The sequence below is a fragment of the Epinephelus moara genome, chromosome 9, assembly GCF_006386435.1.
Source record: "Epinephelus moara isolate mb chromosome 9, YSFRI_EMoa_1.0, whole genome shotgun sequence".
NCBI classification, from domain to species: Eukaryota; Metazoa; Chordata; class Actinopteri; order Perciformes; family Serranidae; genus Epinephelus; species Epinephelus moara.
The window spans coordinates 2467711-2482831 of NC_065514.1; the positions used below are offsets into that span (position 1 = coordinate 2467711).

The following is a 15121-nucleotide window of genomic DNA, read 5'->3' on the forward strand; positions in this document are numbered from 1 at the left end:
GTCATACTGAAGCCAGGATAAATCACACACAAGACTTAAAATGCTATTTTTGTGGAGGCTTTATTGTCTTCACAATTTATTGTTTCTTATCTGTGAAATTAAAGTAAATCAAAGCTTTGTTTCCACTGAGGGAAATGGTTTCAGCTTACAGAGACAGACAGGAGGTCTGCGTCACTGTGACGTGGAGTTACATTTCTGGGGAGGTGCATGTTATGCTATTGCGGAGGTTACGTCGACACAGATACTGCAGAAGTATAAACGCCACTTACGCCTTAAATGTCCTCAAATCCTAGAAACATCCCTTCGTACATATGCAGGGCTGCCGACTGGCCCCTGACCTCCTGTCACAGCAGGAAAATGACACGTTAATGCAGCAGGAATATTAATCCAAAAACATCAGGTAGAAGGAAAACACTGACAGCATGGAAGACTTCACTTCACTATACATACTTTTACTTAGATAAAGGATCTAAATACTTTTTCCACCGCTGCCGGAGACCAAGTTTCTCTCACGGGTGTCAGCTTTCCTCAGTTGAGCTCTGCAGAACTGTGAACATGTTTTCTGTGTCGTGCAGATGCAGAAGGTGGTGAATGCGTCCAACGAGCACGTCATCAGCATCGGGGCGAGGTTAAGCTTGGAGGCCGACTCTCACCTGGTGTGTTTCCAGAACGAGGAGGGAAACTATCAGACGCAGGCCAACAGCAAGCCTGGGAAGACCCGCACAGGTGAGGGCCATCAGTAATCCTGGTTATTGTGTCTTGGTTCTGTTTTATATGGTCGGTTAACCCTGTGGTGTTCTGTTCCAGTGACTGGGGCCAGTTTTGTGGTGTTTAACGGAGCCCTGAAAGCCTCCTCAGGCTACATCGCCAAGTCCAGCATCGTTGAAGGTAAAGTTACGTCTGTGTTGACTCTTATTGTACAGTGTTTGACTTTTTTCGCACCGACCCTCACTGGAGTTTCTGTTCTGTGTGTGTCAGATGGGTTGATGGTGCAAATCCCTCCAGAGACCATGGAGTCTCTGCGCACCGCCCTGAGGGAGCAGACGGACTTCCACATACCCTGTGGCAGGAACGATGGAGGGGAGCTCCGAGAAAACGTCACTGTCCGCTGGGTCGACTGGAGTTCACCTGTCAACACGGGGTAACGGCACACATTCACACATCTGTGTACACACTCTTGTGCAATCTGCACTCTACACACGCTGGTCATGCATGGGGCAACTCTTTGTGCCGCAGTGTGTAGCAGTGAAATGTTTTTGCTCCTGTTACCTTTTGTTTTCTTGAGTTCACACAGCCAGGAGGAGTTTGGTGCAAGTTTGGTTCAGTGGGGATGACCGATTTATCAGTTTGGCTGTTTAATTAGCGCCGACAGGACACTTTGCAAACTGTTGCTATGCCCGCACAGCCTCCACCAGTCACACAGGGACTTAGATCCTCGCCAGAGCTGGAGGTTTGTGTTAGAATGAAGAAAAAGGAGCTTGATCAGTGGGTCCAGCCCCGGAGACCTTATTATATCAGCCTCTAAAAATCCAGTATCAGCCGACCTTAACTACACACTGTGTACTCAGTGTGTGGCTGCATGAACCAGACCGTGACCCCCGACCCTGATGCCTCGGCATGATTACACAAACAGTTACAGGCCGAGTAGCCACAGAGGCACGTTTGATCCAACGTCCTCTGAACATAGTTTCTGAAACACTTTTTCCTGTCGTCTATTGAAAGACAAGTTCAGATCGTCTTTAAAGAGTCAGGTGTCCACACTGTAAACTGGAACTGCTCCCGAGACTTCTTTATAACAAGCGTCTGATGGAAGAGACGGTGAACAAAATCCACAGACCTCGTTCTGAGTAAAATACATGCCACAGTTTGTTTGAAGCTGATATGAGAGAGTCGAGGGAAGTGTATCGTCTAAAGTTAGTCGGTTTCCTGAGACAGAGAGTTTCTGTGCTGAGCTGCGGTGTGGGAGAAACACAAGATGGAGCTTTATATTAAAAACTGAACACATCTGTTAGAGTTCAAATTAAAAAAAAAAATACTAGAGATGTGTCTTCAAATACCAGGTCCAGTTATTGTTCACAAAATGTATATGAGTGAATGTGTAGGTCGGGACATGTGCCTTGTCAATAACTAATAACTGTAAATATTGAACCATGGTCGATTTTTTTAAGACAAACATAAAACATCTGAAGGGACTGAATGGACTTTGGCCATACGTGCTCACTGTTTTGTGACTCAAACACATTTTGGGCATTTTTTGTTTGTGTGAATGAGTCTCAGGTCACTATATTTTTACACCTCCAGGCCAGAGACAGCTGAGGCAGGAGGCATTATGTTTCCAGGTCGTCCGTCCAGCTGTCCCATGCTCGTGAACGTGATATCTCAAGAACAACTCAGTGGAAATTCTTTAAATGTGGTACCAATGTCCACTTGGACTTAACGATAAAGTGAACCTATTTTGGTGGTCAAGGGTCAAAGGTCAAGGTCGCTGTGACATTGCATCTGTCTCATTTTTGTGAAGGCAATATCTCAAGAACAGTTTGAGGATGTTTTTGTAAATTTGGCACAAACGTTCACTCAGACTGAAGAATAAACTGATCAGAATTTTGTGGTCAAAGGTCACTGTGACATCACGAAACATGTTTTTGGCAGTAACTCAAAAATTCACACAAATGCTTAACTGTTCGTACACACGTCACATTTTTTGTGCCTTAAAAATCATTGTTTTCGATGTAGACGTGCAGCAGGTGCAGTCAAACGCCAGAGTGACGCCGTTGTGGCTCTCACATGTTCCTGAGTGCCATTTTTGAGGGCGCAACGGCTGTGCCCCGAGATAAACAAGCGTTGAGTTCAACTTTTGGAAAGCAGCAGCACACTCTGCATGCCATGTGATGAGGAACAACCAATCACATCTGACAGATATCTTTCCCTTCTTCTGAAGACATACAAACATGGGGCAACAATTTTAGTTTTCAAATTTCAAAGTTCTTCCACAGAGAACATGAATATTTCACTGCGAAAAAACAACTTAATGCTTTTGTTGTTGTTGTTTGGAACAAGTGAGATTTCAGTGACAAAGGCAGCGCACACCAGATCCACCTCTTGCCTTCTTGCCTTTCACAATAAAAGCCCTGGACATATACGCTGTGTAACTGTCCACCAGAGGAAACTCAGATTCACTCAGAGCGAATCTGTTTGAACTTTTTACTGAACAAGATCTGCAAATGAAGCAAATTCTTATCCCTGCATGTCTGAATACTTTCAATGCAAAATGTTCACAGGAAAGTATTTTGTGTTTTTGTGTTATTTGTGACGACCGCAGTGTGTAAAGGTCTTAATTTTCCTCTGCAGCAAAACGAGCGGGGTCGACGGCCGACCTCTGGATGGAGTCACCAGTGTGAGGATGCAGCAGGACACGGAGTTTGAGTCAGATGGGCGCACCATCAGATGCACCGAGGTCAGTTTTCCTTTTCATTACCTCATTCTTGAAGTGTCCAGTGTGCGGTGAAGACGACAGACAGTCCAGGTGTGTGAAGGTCTCCATGTCCCTCCAGGTGTTCTACCAGCTCAAGACTCCAGACTGCAGCCTGGCGTCGGTGCTGTCGTCCTGCAGCGTGTTTCAGAAGGAGATGGCTCTGGCCGCCTGCAGCGCTCTGTCTCCTCACCTCGCTGTCCTCACCTCCAGTGGCATCAACTTGCTGTCTCTTCGCATCTCCACACAGGCGGACATGGTAAAAATGAAAGCTTGTAACTAGGTTTGCAGAGGGTCGGGATTTTGGTGAATTTTGCCTGATCAACTGTGTGACCTTTACCTTTTTAAAATGTCAGCCAGTGACATCATCGAGGCCTCTGGCTGTAAAATAGGTGGCAGTTGCAGACATTGTTTGGTGTTTGGTGTTTGGAGATAGTCTGTCCAGTGAGAGGAATCACGGTCAGCCACGTTTATTTGTTGATCACATTTCAGCAACAAGAAAATTCAGTATTTGCGGGCAGCTGAAAAAAAAAAAAACCTGGCTGAATGTGTCAGTGTTTTTTTGGTATTTAATTATTTGGTGCATTTCCCTAAAAGATAATTTTGTTATCAAATTAACGTAATTAAATTAAATTAATTTAATTTATATAGCAACTCACACAAACATGCAACTAATAAATAAATGTAAATAAAATAGGTTATGAATTTCATTATGAATTTTACATTTCATTATATTCACATTTATTTCCTGATTCATTTATTTCACAGCCAAATTTATTTATTTTGTATTTATTTTTTTTTAGTCATATTTTTTATTTTAGAGTCATGTTTATTTAGCTTAAAGTCACATTTATTTTTTAGAACCATATTTATGTATTTTATAGTCATATTTATTTATTTATTTATTTTAAAGATTTCATAGCCACAATTATTTATTTTAGAGTCATATTTATTTGTTTTATAGATTTTAAAGCCACATTTATTTATTTCAGATCCATATTTATTCGTTTTGTTTAGTAATATTTAGTTATAGATTTAATAGCCTTATCTATTTATTTATTCATTTTATAGTTGTATTTCTTTGTGTTATAGATTTTGAAGACGCATTTTTTTTATTTTACAGACCTATTTATTTATTTATGTTATAGTCACATATCGGTTTTTTTAAATATATTTTAAAGCATATTTATTTATTTTAGATCCATATTTATATTTTTTATAGCCACATATATTTATGTTGTAGCCATATTTATTTATTTTATAAACATTTTTATTCATTCATTTAGCTACATGTATTTATTTTATAATCATATCTATTTAATAGACATATTTTTATAGCTACAGTTATTTATTTATGTTATAGCTATATTTATTCCGTAGTCATTTATATTTAATTCATTGGGATATTTATTCATGTATTTATTTAATATTGACAGTAATGATGTTCCACAGTATCACAGTTCAGTATTTAGAATAACCTGTGCTCAATTAAAGAGGTGCAGTGAGTATCTGTGTGTTTGCTCTCATTTATTTCAGGATTTATTTCATAGCCAAATTTATTTATTTTTTAATTTTTTTCTTTTTGTTTTAGAGTCATGTTTATTTATTTTGTTTAGAAATATTTATTTATAGATTTAATAGCCATATTTATTTATGTTAGAACTATATTTATTTATTCTCAAGTTTTCATTGCCACATTTTTTTGTTTTAGAGTCATATTTATATTTATTTATTCATTTTATAGTTATATTTCTTTGTATTATAGATTTTGAAGACTTATTTATTTATTTATTTATGTTATAGTCATATATCGTTTTTTAAATATATTTTAAGGCATATTTATTTATTTTAGATCCATATGGATTTATTTAATAGCCATATTTTTTATAGCCACATATATTTATGTTGTAGCCATATTTATTTATTTTATAAACAGTTTTATTCATTCATTTAATGGTCATATTTCACTGTTTTATAGATTTCATAGCTACGTTTATTCATTTTAGAGCCCTATTTATTTATTTGATAGCCATATTTTTATAGCTACATTTATGTATTTATGTTAAGGCCATATTTATTAATTTCAAATCTATATTTATTCTGTAGTCATTTATATTTAATTCATTGGGATATTTATTTATGTATTTATTTAATATTGACAGTAATGATTAGGGTTGGGATCCGGATCCGGTTCTTTTTTGGAACCGGGTCCAAAGTTCCGGTTCTGGAACCGGTTCCATCACATTTGGTGTAACGGTTCCTGCAAACGATTCCTAGATTGTAAAAAAAAAAAAAAAAAAAAACCCGACCGAGCCCGACATTATTTAATGACTAAAGCACTGAGTCTGTGTCACACAGTTGTCATGGTTACAGGCTATTTAATAGGCTGGGCGTGCGCCGGGTGCTCAGCGGAGAGGGAGACCTCCGTGTTTGAGACGGGAGCGGGCGGCGGGAGGTCCGAGGCTTCCAGTGAGGGGAGAGATAGAAAAAACAGCCAATGTGTGTCTGTGTGTTGTGTTCAGGTGTTGTCACGTAAATAACAGTGCATAACAGTATTTTTTATTACATTGCTGTGGTTAATTTGAGGCAATAGTGTTACTGTAGAAATCAGAGAATCACTTTTTGTTGTTATATATTCTCAGGGAGATGATACAAGCTCTAAATCTGACATACACACCACACACAAATGTGTATTTTCATCTAATTGTACTGTGCAACAGTTAGAATAAAGTTTTTGTATTTGTATGACTGCATTTGTGTTTATTATAGACTTGTTTAAGTATAGCAAGTATAATGAATATAATGTAGGAATCGGAATCGGTATTGAAACTATCCTGTGCTCAGTTAAAGAGGTGCAGTGAGTATCTGTGTGTTTGCTCTCAGGTGGAGTACCAGGCGGGCTCCGGGGGCAGGCTCCTCCCTCAGCGCTACATGAACGAGCTGGACAGCGCTCTGATCCCCGTCATCCACGGAGGTAGCGCCAGTGTACCACAGACTGCCATGGACATGGAGTTCATCTTCTACATCACACACACCATCTAACACACACACACACATGCAGACACACGTCAGACGGTGGTTGAGCACAGAGAGCGAAGCTGTTGACTGCGGCGGGACGTGTTAATGCACAGTTGGACATGCAGCCAGTCACAGCGGACACGTCGCCGCCGGCACAACATTCCCACTCTGAGGTCGGGGTGTAAACTGATTTTCTGTTGAGGAGGCGTCGTGTGTTTGTGTGTTTTTCCGTGCTCACCAAAGCTGCTTTAAATACAAGAAGCCAAACACTAAACAAGGATTACAACAACAACAACGACAACAACAACAACAACAACGATGACAACATGACCAAAATACAACCAAACTGTTTCTTCTTCTGCTCTGCCTTCCAGGCTCCCCGCTGGCCTCCATCAGCTCGGAGCACCTCAGTGAATGTTTCCCACAGACGCTCTCTGGAAATGTCTCTCATTTGGATGTATTTATTATATTTTAATACGGGCTCATTGAATGAAATGATGACGCATCGCTGACCACAGTAACTTCAGAGGGTGATACATGTGATCAGGTGCTGGCCCCGTTCTTAAAAACCGCAGGGATGAAAAGAAATCGCATCTCATTTCCTCTCAAGGTACTGTGCTCTCATCACACATGCTGGTTTATGATGACGCTGCACAGGGACACGCTCGGGGCCTCGTGCAAGAACGTTTTCCCAAACTTCTCTCTGAAGTTTTGCTCATTCGATTATTTCACGTTCACCAAACTCTGCGCAGACTTGTCTCGTTTCCACCTGACAGGAGATGAAGTCATTAGTGTAATCGGTCTGCTTTATTTTTTGGTTTAATTCGCACAAATGTCACCGAAGAGTTAAAACAGGAACTTTGAAAATAAATGATAAAAACAGGAAATATTTCAAAATGTCCGTGGTGGCATGAGGGCACCGAAACTGACGGACATAACGGAGGAAAGTTCTGACGTGATGGTGGCGTGTCGACATGACGCTCATCAATCTAAAATTGAAGGAATCTCTATCCTTCTATACATCTTGTCGTTTAGTTTTCTCAACTACACACTTGGCAGGTGTTTTGCTCGCAACCCAAGGAAGTGCAGTATCGAGTGTAAAGTTGTTTGGGTGAACAGTTCTTAAACAGTCGGCCTGTTCCAGCAGGTAGCATCTATTAGTTTTCCCACCCACTTTAGATGAAACCACGCCCACTTTTGTAAGAAGTAGATGTAGCTAAATATGCTAGCTACAGTAGCTTAGAAAAAAATTGAAATATTTGGAACTGACTTTGATGAATTTACTTTTGTCGGACCCCAAATGAGACAAGAATTAGCTGGGTAATGCCCCGGGGGTAAATTTGTGTAACAGCAGCAACAGAAAGTTTGCTGGTCAACTGAGGCGTCTTGGGCATTCAGGTTCAGACCTCCGGCGTTTTACGTCTAAAAAATGACTTTAACATGTCTCCGCAATTCAAAACAGTTCCCAGTTTTCACGCGGAAGTCAGAGGATGTTGACCTGCACAGAGACGCGATAAGGCAGCTGAATTTAGTTGCTATGCAAAAGTATGCATGTAAAAAGTTGTTAAAGCTCGCAGTAAACTTGCAGGAGAGAAGAATATTGATTTAGCCAGAAGCTTATTTTTCTTGCACGAGGCCCGCTGTGTGTCAGTAACAGTGTCAGATGAAGCTCAGCTCAGATCACAGGAGGATAAATGTGTGTGACCAGTTGGTTTCGTCACTTTGTGAGTGATTATCTGTCATCTGGAGCTTCCTCTTCATCATTCACAAATTATTTTGCTAACAGTGAATGTGGCCGGTGCATCCTGTCCCGGATGAAACTCATTGAAAACTCTCCGTTCTGTCACCTTTGGTCTCTGCTTTACTTTCATTGTCTAAACTTCTTTATACTTTTTAATCGAGCAGCACAGCGTCGTCTTTTGTTGTTCGTCAGTATTTCCAGCTCAAACACCAAATAATTTTTTTTTACTTTCAGAGATTTTATGATGTCTGCTTCAGTTCTTTGAGTCTCAGTTAAATGATCAGATTTTGCACAGCTGATGAGATTGCTGCGTCACATTCTGTGGCTCTTTGAGCAATTTGAAAATCATCTCACACCTTCTTATGTCGTCATTAACATTAGTGATTATAAATGTGCAGGCTTTTTGACATTTTGGGAAATGCGCTTCTGTTTCCAGGACTGAGAAGAGAAGATCGACACTACTCTCATGTGTTTGGTGCCCTGAGCTCAGCAGGAGTCTCCTCAGGAACTCAAAGTGTTTTACCGACCAGTACAAAGCATCACGATTTAAATTTATTTCATGTATTCTCACAGCAGCTTTCAGGCACTTTGAAACCCTCAACATAGCAGCGTCACTCCATTTCTTCTTCACCAGCTTCTTTTCCACAAAATTTAAAGCTTGATCTGAACTGCCAGATTCCCCCAACGAGTGCTGTGGTTAATAAACACTCTTTAAAGTCAGAATATAAAAGCTCAGAGAGGTTTCATCCCCGTAAAATAAAACCATGTTAGCATGAACTGTTTAAAGTAGCTTTGCAGAAGTCAGCTCTGTCGTTTTCTCCATTTATAAAACCGCCATCTCGTCCCAAATGTATAAAAGATGAACTGTATGCATAGAGATTTTGTTTTGTTTTAATAACGAAGACTTATTTTTGGAATCATTGGTATAAAAGTTTTAACTAAACAAAATAAGAGTTCATATTTTTGATAGGACGATAATAGGCTACATTCATTTTGCAGTTTGTGCGGAGACGTTCCTTGAAGCACTTAGACGAGGAGAAAACACGCAGAAATAATCTTGTCACAAGGTGGAAACTATATAATCCCAAGATGCAATGCGTAAAGATTAATGTGCAGGCTTTGATCTTATAATACAGATAATACAGTTTTACTTCTGATGTTGACTTCAAAACGTCTTGATGCTCAGATATTTAATATTTAGTGGCCGTTTCTCTGTAATAAATCAATAGTTTTTAAATAATCGACAAAACCATTATTTTCATGTGTTCATCATATAAAACAAGTAAATGCAACCTGCGTGTTTGTCACCTATTCACCTCCGTATTTAGTTGCTGAATTCAGTCACTCGTGGATTAAATTGAGTCAGGTGCAGTGTTCCTCTGGGACGTCTGTCACTGAGGTGGTTTGACGTAACACTGTTATCAGGAGGTTTGGGACAAAGTTCAGTGTAAATTTACCTGCAGAGAATCATCTTTGTTTAATGTTGCCCAGTTTACGACTGATTTGAGTTACCTTCGCCCCACATCCGTCATGTTCAGTAAACACCAGAGAGGTCAGCCGCCGTAACTGACTGTTTGGATTTTAATGGTGTGCATCCACCACTTTGGTTCAGACTCAAGTATCCACAGACTGTGTAAAAGAAGTGGACGTAGCCACCATGACGTCACCCATTGGTTCGTGAACTGCGGCCGCCATCTTGGTTTTTTAGAGCTGAACTGAAAACACACTGTCAGAGGGTCAAAGGACAACACTCAAACAAAAGTTCATGGCTGTTAAGACACTTCAATGGATACACATTGCTATGCCAGGTGACAGGTCACCGTGTCAGTCACAAAATAGCCACGCCCTGAAAAATACCCGCTTTATGGTCAAGTATTTCTCTAAATGGGACCATAATTTACAAAATGAACATCATGCTATATTGAAGAAGACTTGAAACTAGAGATTTAGACCAGAAACTTGAGGAAAAAGTTTCCTCGCGGGTGAAAGTTGATGGTTGTTGGACCCTTCCACCCCGCCCCACTCGTATTTTTGCCCCCTAACTTTCGCTGCTCTCCCGCCGCATCTCCTCCTGACGTCGTTGGGTGCTGTTAAACAATAATGCCGACTGGTCGCGTATCGTGCCGTCATGAAAGGACAGCTTTTTTCATGGATGTCTGACATCGGAAGTCACTGAGCAAGAGCCAGTATTTGACTTCAGAGCAATCTGGGTCGATGTTAACTGTGACATTAAGTGGATACCAAAATAAGTTTAAAACACACCATACTTGATCAGGCAGATTGTGGTTGAAGCAGCCTGGAGAGTGTTTTGCTCGCTGCTTCTGCGTTGCTGAGCGCCACGAATTTTCTACTCTGTGCGTCTCGCGTTTTTGGAGGAGCATCTTGAACGCCTTCAGTCAGCTTCGCCTCGAAGCCTTTAACATTAACTCAGACTTGAAAAGTCCCAGACATCACTGTTTTTTTTTTTTTCACTGTCCAATCAGATGAATTGAGAGGTGGGCCTTCTGTGGTGGTGAGGACAACAAGTGTCATGGGTTGCGTAACGTTAGCTCATTTTCACCATCATCCTTGGCAAGTAGGCACGCTGCAAAACATAACTGAACTAACTGTTGCCTCAGCTACGTTCTAACATTTTTACCAACGCTCTGAGTTGAAGTTTTTTCAACTCGAGGAGTTCAGAGCCAGGCGCCTAGAGCGCAGAAACCCCAGGCGCATAGCAACGCAAAAACAGCGAGCAAAAAGCCTTTTCCTTCTGTGGTGGTGAGGACAACAAGTGGTAGCGTACATGGGTTGCGTAAGCTAACGTTAGCTCACTTTCACCATTGTCCTTGGCAAGTAGGCAAGCTACAAAACATAACTGAACAAACTGTTGCCTCAGCTACCTTCTAACATTTTCAACTCGAGGAGTTCAGAGCCAGGCGCCCAGAGCGCAGAAACCCCAGGCGTTTAGCAACACAAAAACAGCGAGCGAGCTTTTACATTAAAAACAGCAACAAAGTGGCTAAAACGCTTTCTGTGTGATGGGGGCCGAAGGCTTCACTTTTCAGACTCGGAGGCTACGTCCACTTCCTTTAAGCAGTCTTCTAACGTTTCCTCCAGCGCCACCATCAGGTCGAAGTTTTCACCCAAAATTCAGAAATATCTCATTTAAAAGCAACTGAAACTTTATCACATTGTACATGTTTGATCTCATCGCTCATGTCTTCATTATCCACTCCACCTGACTGATTTTGGTAGTTTTCTGAGTCGTCTGAAGAAGAAACACCGCGGCCTGTGCTTAACAGTGACATCTGATGCTCAACGTAAACCAAACGGGTTAAAGCTGACATGTTTCACCTGCTGTGCAAATAACCTCTGAAACATTGTTGGGAAGTTTCTGGACAGCTGATTGATCTCCACTAACCGTATTTTCTTTATTTGAACTTTGGAGCTTTGGAAACTGAATAATTTTAAGAATATATATTTTCCTCCATGTTATACATATATCTATCAGGGCAGTGATATTTTGGGAGGTAAATTATTATATTTTCTTTCCAGGGTGATCAAAACATCTTTGTCAAAAAGAGAAGAACTTTTCTGCTTTATGATTGTGTCCTTTGTGTAAATCATCTATTTATTCATACGCACCAGCTTTTTATTTGGTGAACCTGGTATCTGGGTCCGAATCATCAGTTTCTGAACAGCTCGTGTATTTAAAGAATAAAATGAGTTTTATGACAAAAGAAAAATGTTTGGGATCTTTTTATTCCAGAATTTTATTTGATGTGGCACAGGTTTCTTATTTTATATTTAAAAGTAGAACAAAGGCAGCCTCCGCACCCGTCCTTCTTAGAAGTGTTGTACAGGGTTCCAGTGGTCATGGAAAACTTGGAGAAGTCATGGAATTTCTGTCGTTTGTCCATCCATCATCCATCCATCAATTTTCATCCGCTTATCCGAGGCCAGGTCATGGGGCCTGCAGGCTGAGCAAAGCACCCCAGACATCCCTCTCCCCAGCAACACTTTCCAGCTCCTCCTGGAGGACCCCAAGTTGTTCCCAGGCCAGATGAGATATGTAATCCCTCCAGTGTGTTCTGGGTCTGCCCCGGGGCCTCCTACCAGTGGGACGTGCCCGAAACACCTCTAACAGGAGGCGCCCAGGAGGATCCTGATCAGATGTTGAACCACCTCAGCTGACCCCCATCGATGTGAAGGAGCAGCAGCTCTACTCCGAGCTGCCTCTGGATGTCTGAGCCCCTCCCCCTATCTCTAAGGCTGAGCCCAGACACCCTACAGAGGAAACTCATTTCCACCGCTTGTATCTGTGATCTCATTCTTTCGGTCACTACCCAGAGCTCATGACCATAGGTGAGGGTTGGGACGTAGATGGACCAGTAAATCAAAAGCTTTGCCTTCTGGCTCAGCTCCCTCTTCACCACCATGGTCCGGCACAGCACCGGCATCACTGCAGAAGTCGCACCAAACCATCGATCCATCTCACGCTCCATTCTACCCTCACTCGTGAACAAGACCCCGAGATACTTGAATCCTTCTCTTGAGGCAGTAACTCTCTCCCAACCCAACCCTCGTTTTCTGTCAAAGAACCATGGCCTCAGATTTGGAGGTGCTGCACTAAAAACATCCTAAATATCCCTTGGATGACCCCTGGACATTCCGGTCCACCTCCCCAACTTCCCAAACTTCTCACGGTCAAACAAAAGGTCATAGGGGTGTGATTTTTGGGGAAACTCTGGAGGTCCCAACTTTCAGCATGCAAGTCCATTTTTTGGGCTTGTGATCAATTTTAACGACATCCATGGTCCTTGGTATTAGAGGTGGCATTTTTAAAACTCAGCAGACGAGGAATCAAAATGGTCCCGCAACGACTACGTCACATCCAGAGCCCGGTAACTTTACAGGAACCTTCCTCCTACTCCGCTCTCTCAGTGGAGACACGGTGGTTGAGAGGGCCGAGCGAGAGGACGTTCCTGTTCCTGCTCCCCAAATAGTACCAGGAACTTCTTCAGTGGAAACGGGCCTAATGACTTCCAGGGTTCCTACGCAAGTATGGAAAGCATGGAAAAGTATGGAAATAAATTTGATCAATTTCCAGGTATTAAAAAGTATGGAAAATGAAAAATAAAAATGAAAAATAAAGTATGGAAAAATATTTATGTTTCCAGACTATTACCACTGTTCTAAAATACCGTTTTCTAAAATAGAAAATTAGGTATTTCCAAAAATAATTTAATCAATCCGGATCGTGTTTTATGCCGGGCCAAGCACAGTTTGTGTGAGAGCAAACGTCTCAGAAAACATACCGCCCCTTTTACCTGATTGACAAGTGGTATGACCAGTCCGCTGCCCCATGACCCTCCTCCAGCCCCCCAGGTATCAAGTTTCACTCCAACACTGCACCTTCGACAAGAAGACGAGTTTCACGTGGTTCACAATGGGTAGATGCAAGTTTTTGGATGGATGGCTTGACAATACCGTATATAAATACTGGCTGGCCAAGGATTCCCAATTCACACACAGTGCTAGATGCAAGCTTTGTGTGAAATCGTTTGACATCGCCAACATGGGGGAGAAGGCGATTCTGAGCCACGTGAAAAAAACACCGACATGTCGTTACTGCATCGCTTGCACCCAGAGTCCCAACCTTTTTGCCTCAGCCCAGACATTGAACTTACCTGAGTTTTTATTTGCATGCCATTATGGCACTTGGCTACAATCGCCTATTAAGAACAATTAAATATGATGTGAAATATGATACACTGATATATTTACTCAGATGTCGCATATTCTGCAAATTAGGGTATGGAAAAGTATGGAATTTTGAAATTCCAAATGTGTAGGAACCCTGGACTTCGCCCAAAATATGTTTTTTGAAGTACAGTTTCAAAGCTTTTCTGTATATATTTTTCCTTTCTAGGTCTTAGCTAAACTTAAAAGTCACTTTTGCCGTGGGTGTCAAGATTTTAACCCTTTCAGGCCAGTTTGAACACGTCTGGGTGCTGTTTATTGGGGTGGCAAGAACACAAAAGCGGGGGTTGGTGCTTATTACAGGGCTACATGGGCCAGTGATCCCCACCAAAGGGGGTTTGGATGGCGTGATCCGACTAGTTTAACTACTTTAGCTCTTGTATAAAAGATAAAGTCATGCAGATACTTTTATTTATTTTTTATTTTAACTTTTATTTTCTGCCCTGTGGTGTTTTCTCTACTTTTCTTCGACAGCTGCTTCTTTTCTGGCAAACACTCTTCACAGGGTGACAGTGTCGCAACAACAAGCTTCAACTGAAGGATGAAAGTCCACCTGCATATTTGTGTTTGTGTGTGTGTGTTGTGTGTGTGTGTAGGAGGCGTGGTGTTTACTCGTCGACCTGCAGGTTCCCTCCAGTGCTCACTTCATTCACAGCCTCTGTCAGAGCGACACAGCAGCAGCAGATATGAGCGGACGAGTGGGAGACCTGAGCCCCAAACAGGCTGAGATATTAACTGAGGTAAAAACATTTCAAATCAATATGGTCTCAATGATTTCACTGAGTGTATTGATCATCTCTAACCCTGCCCTGTGACTGCAGGGTGAGTGTTTTGTCCTCTGTTGTCTCTGCTGTGTTTGTTGTGGTTTCACTCACAGTGGTCCTATGGTAACTGCAACTGTCTGCTGTGTGTTTATACTCACATTGTTCTTACTCTCTGCTCCTCTGTGGTGCGTTTACTGCACTCTGAGGTACTTGGACTTTACTTGAGTATTTTTATTTTATTTTAAGTTGTACTTCACGGCATCTCAGGAGGAAATATTGAACTCAGTAACCATCTGCTCTACTTATTCATCAGCTACAGTTGGGTACCTTACAGATTCAAATTTGACATCAACCCTCTGAGACCCGTCAGGCCGACATTCCTGT

At 41.5% G+C, this 15121-nt stretch overlaps 2 protein-coding genes across 3 annotated transcripts in view; both read left to right on the forward strand.

Annotated features, from left to right (window-relative positions):
• zfyve16 (zinc finger, FYVE domain containing 16) overlaps positions 1 to 11934 on the forward strand; it is a 39213-nt gene extending 27279 nt beyond the window's left edge. Inside the window, exons 13-18 of the mRNA XM_050053814.1 lie at positions 576 to 726; positions 808 to 888; positions 979 to 1141; positions 3349 to 3454; positions 3552 to 3728; positions 6353 to 11934. Of these exons, the coding sequence (XP_049909771.1) occupies positions 576 to 726; positions 808 to 888; positions 979 to 1141; positions 3349 to 3454; positions 3552 to 3728; positions 6353 to 6511 (837 nt within the window). The 3' untranslated portion in view covers positions 6512 to 11934. The remainder of the gene's footprint in view (positions 1 to 575; positions 727 to 807; positions 889 to 978; positions 1142 to 3348; positions 3455 to 3551; positions 3729 to 6352) is intronic.
• Positions 11935 to 14562: 2628 nt separating this feature from the next.
• The window catches only part of sec14l7 (SEC14-like lipid binding 7), a 74906-nt gene continuing 74347 nt past the window's right edge, over positions 14563 to 15121 (forward strand). For both annotated transcript variants that reach the window (XR_007570509.1, XM_050053871.1), the window contains exon 1: positions 14563 to 14713. Coding sequence is in view for 1 of the 2 variants with exons in the window: in XM_050053871.1 (XP_049909828.1) it covers positions 14660 to 14713 (54 nt within the window). In the remaining variant the exon portion in view is untranslated. The remainder of the gene's footprint in view (positions 14714 to 15121) is intronic.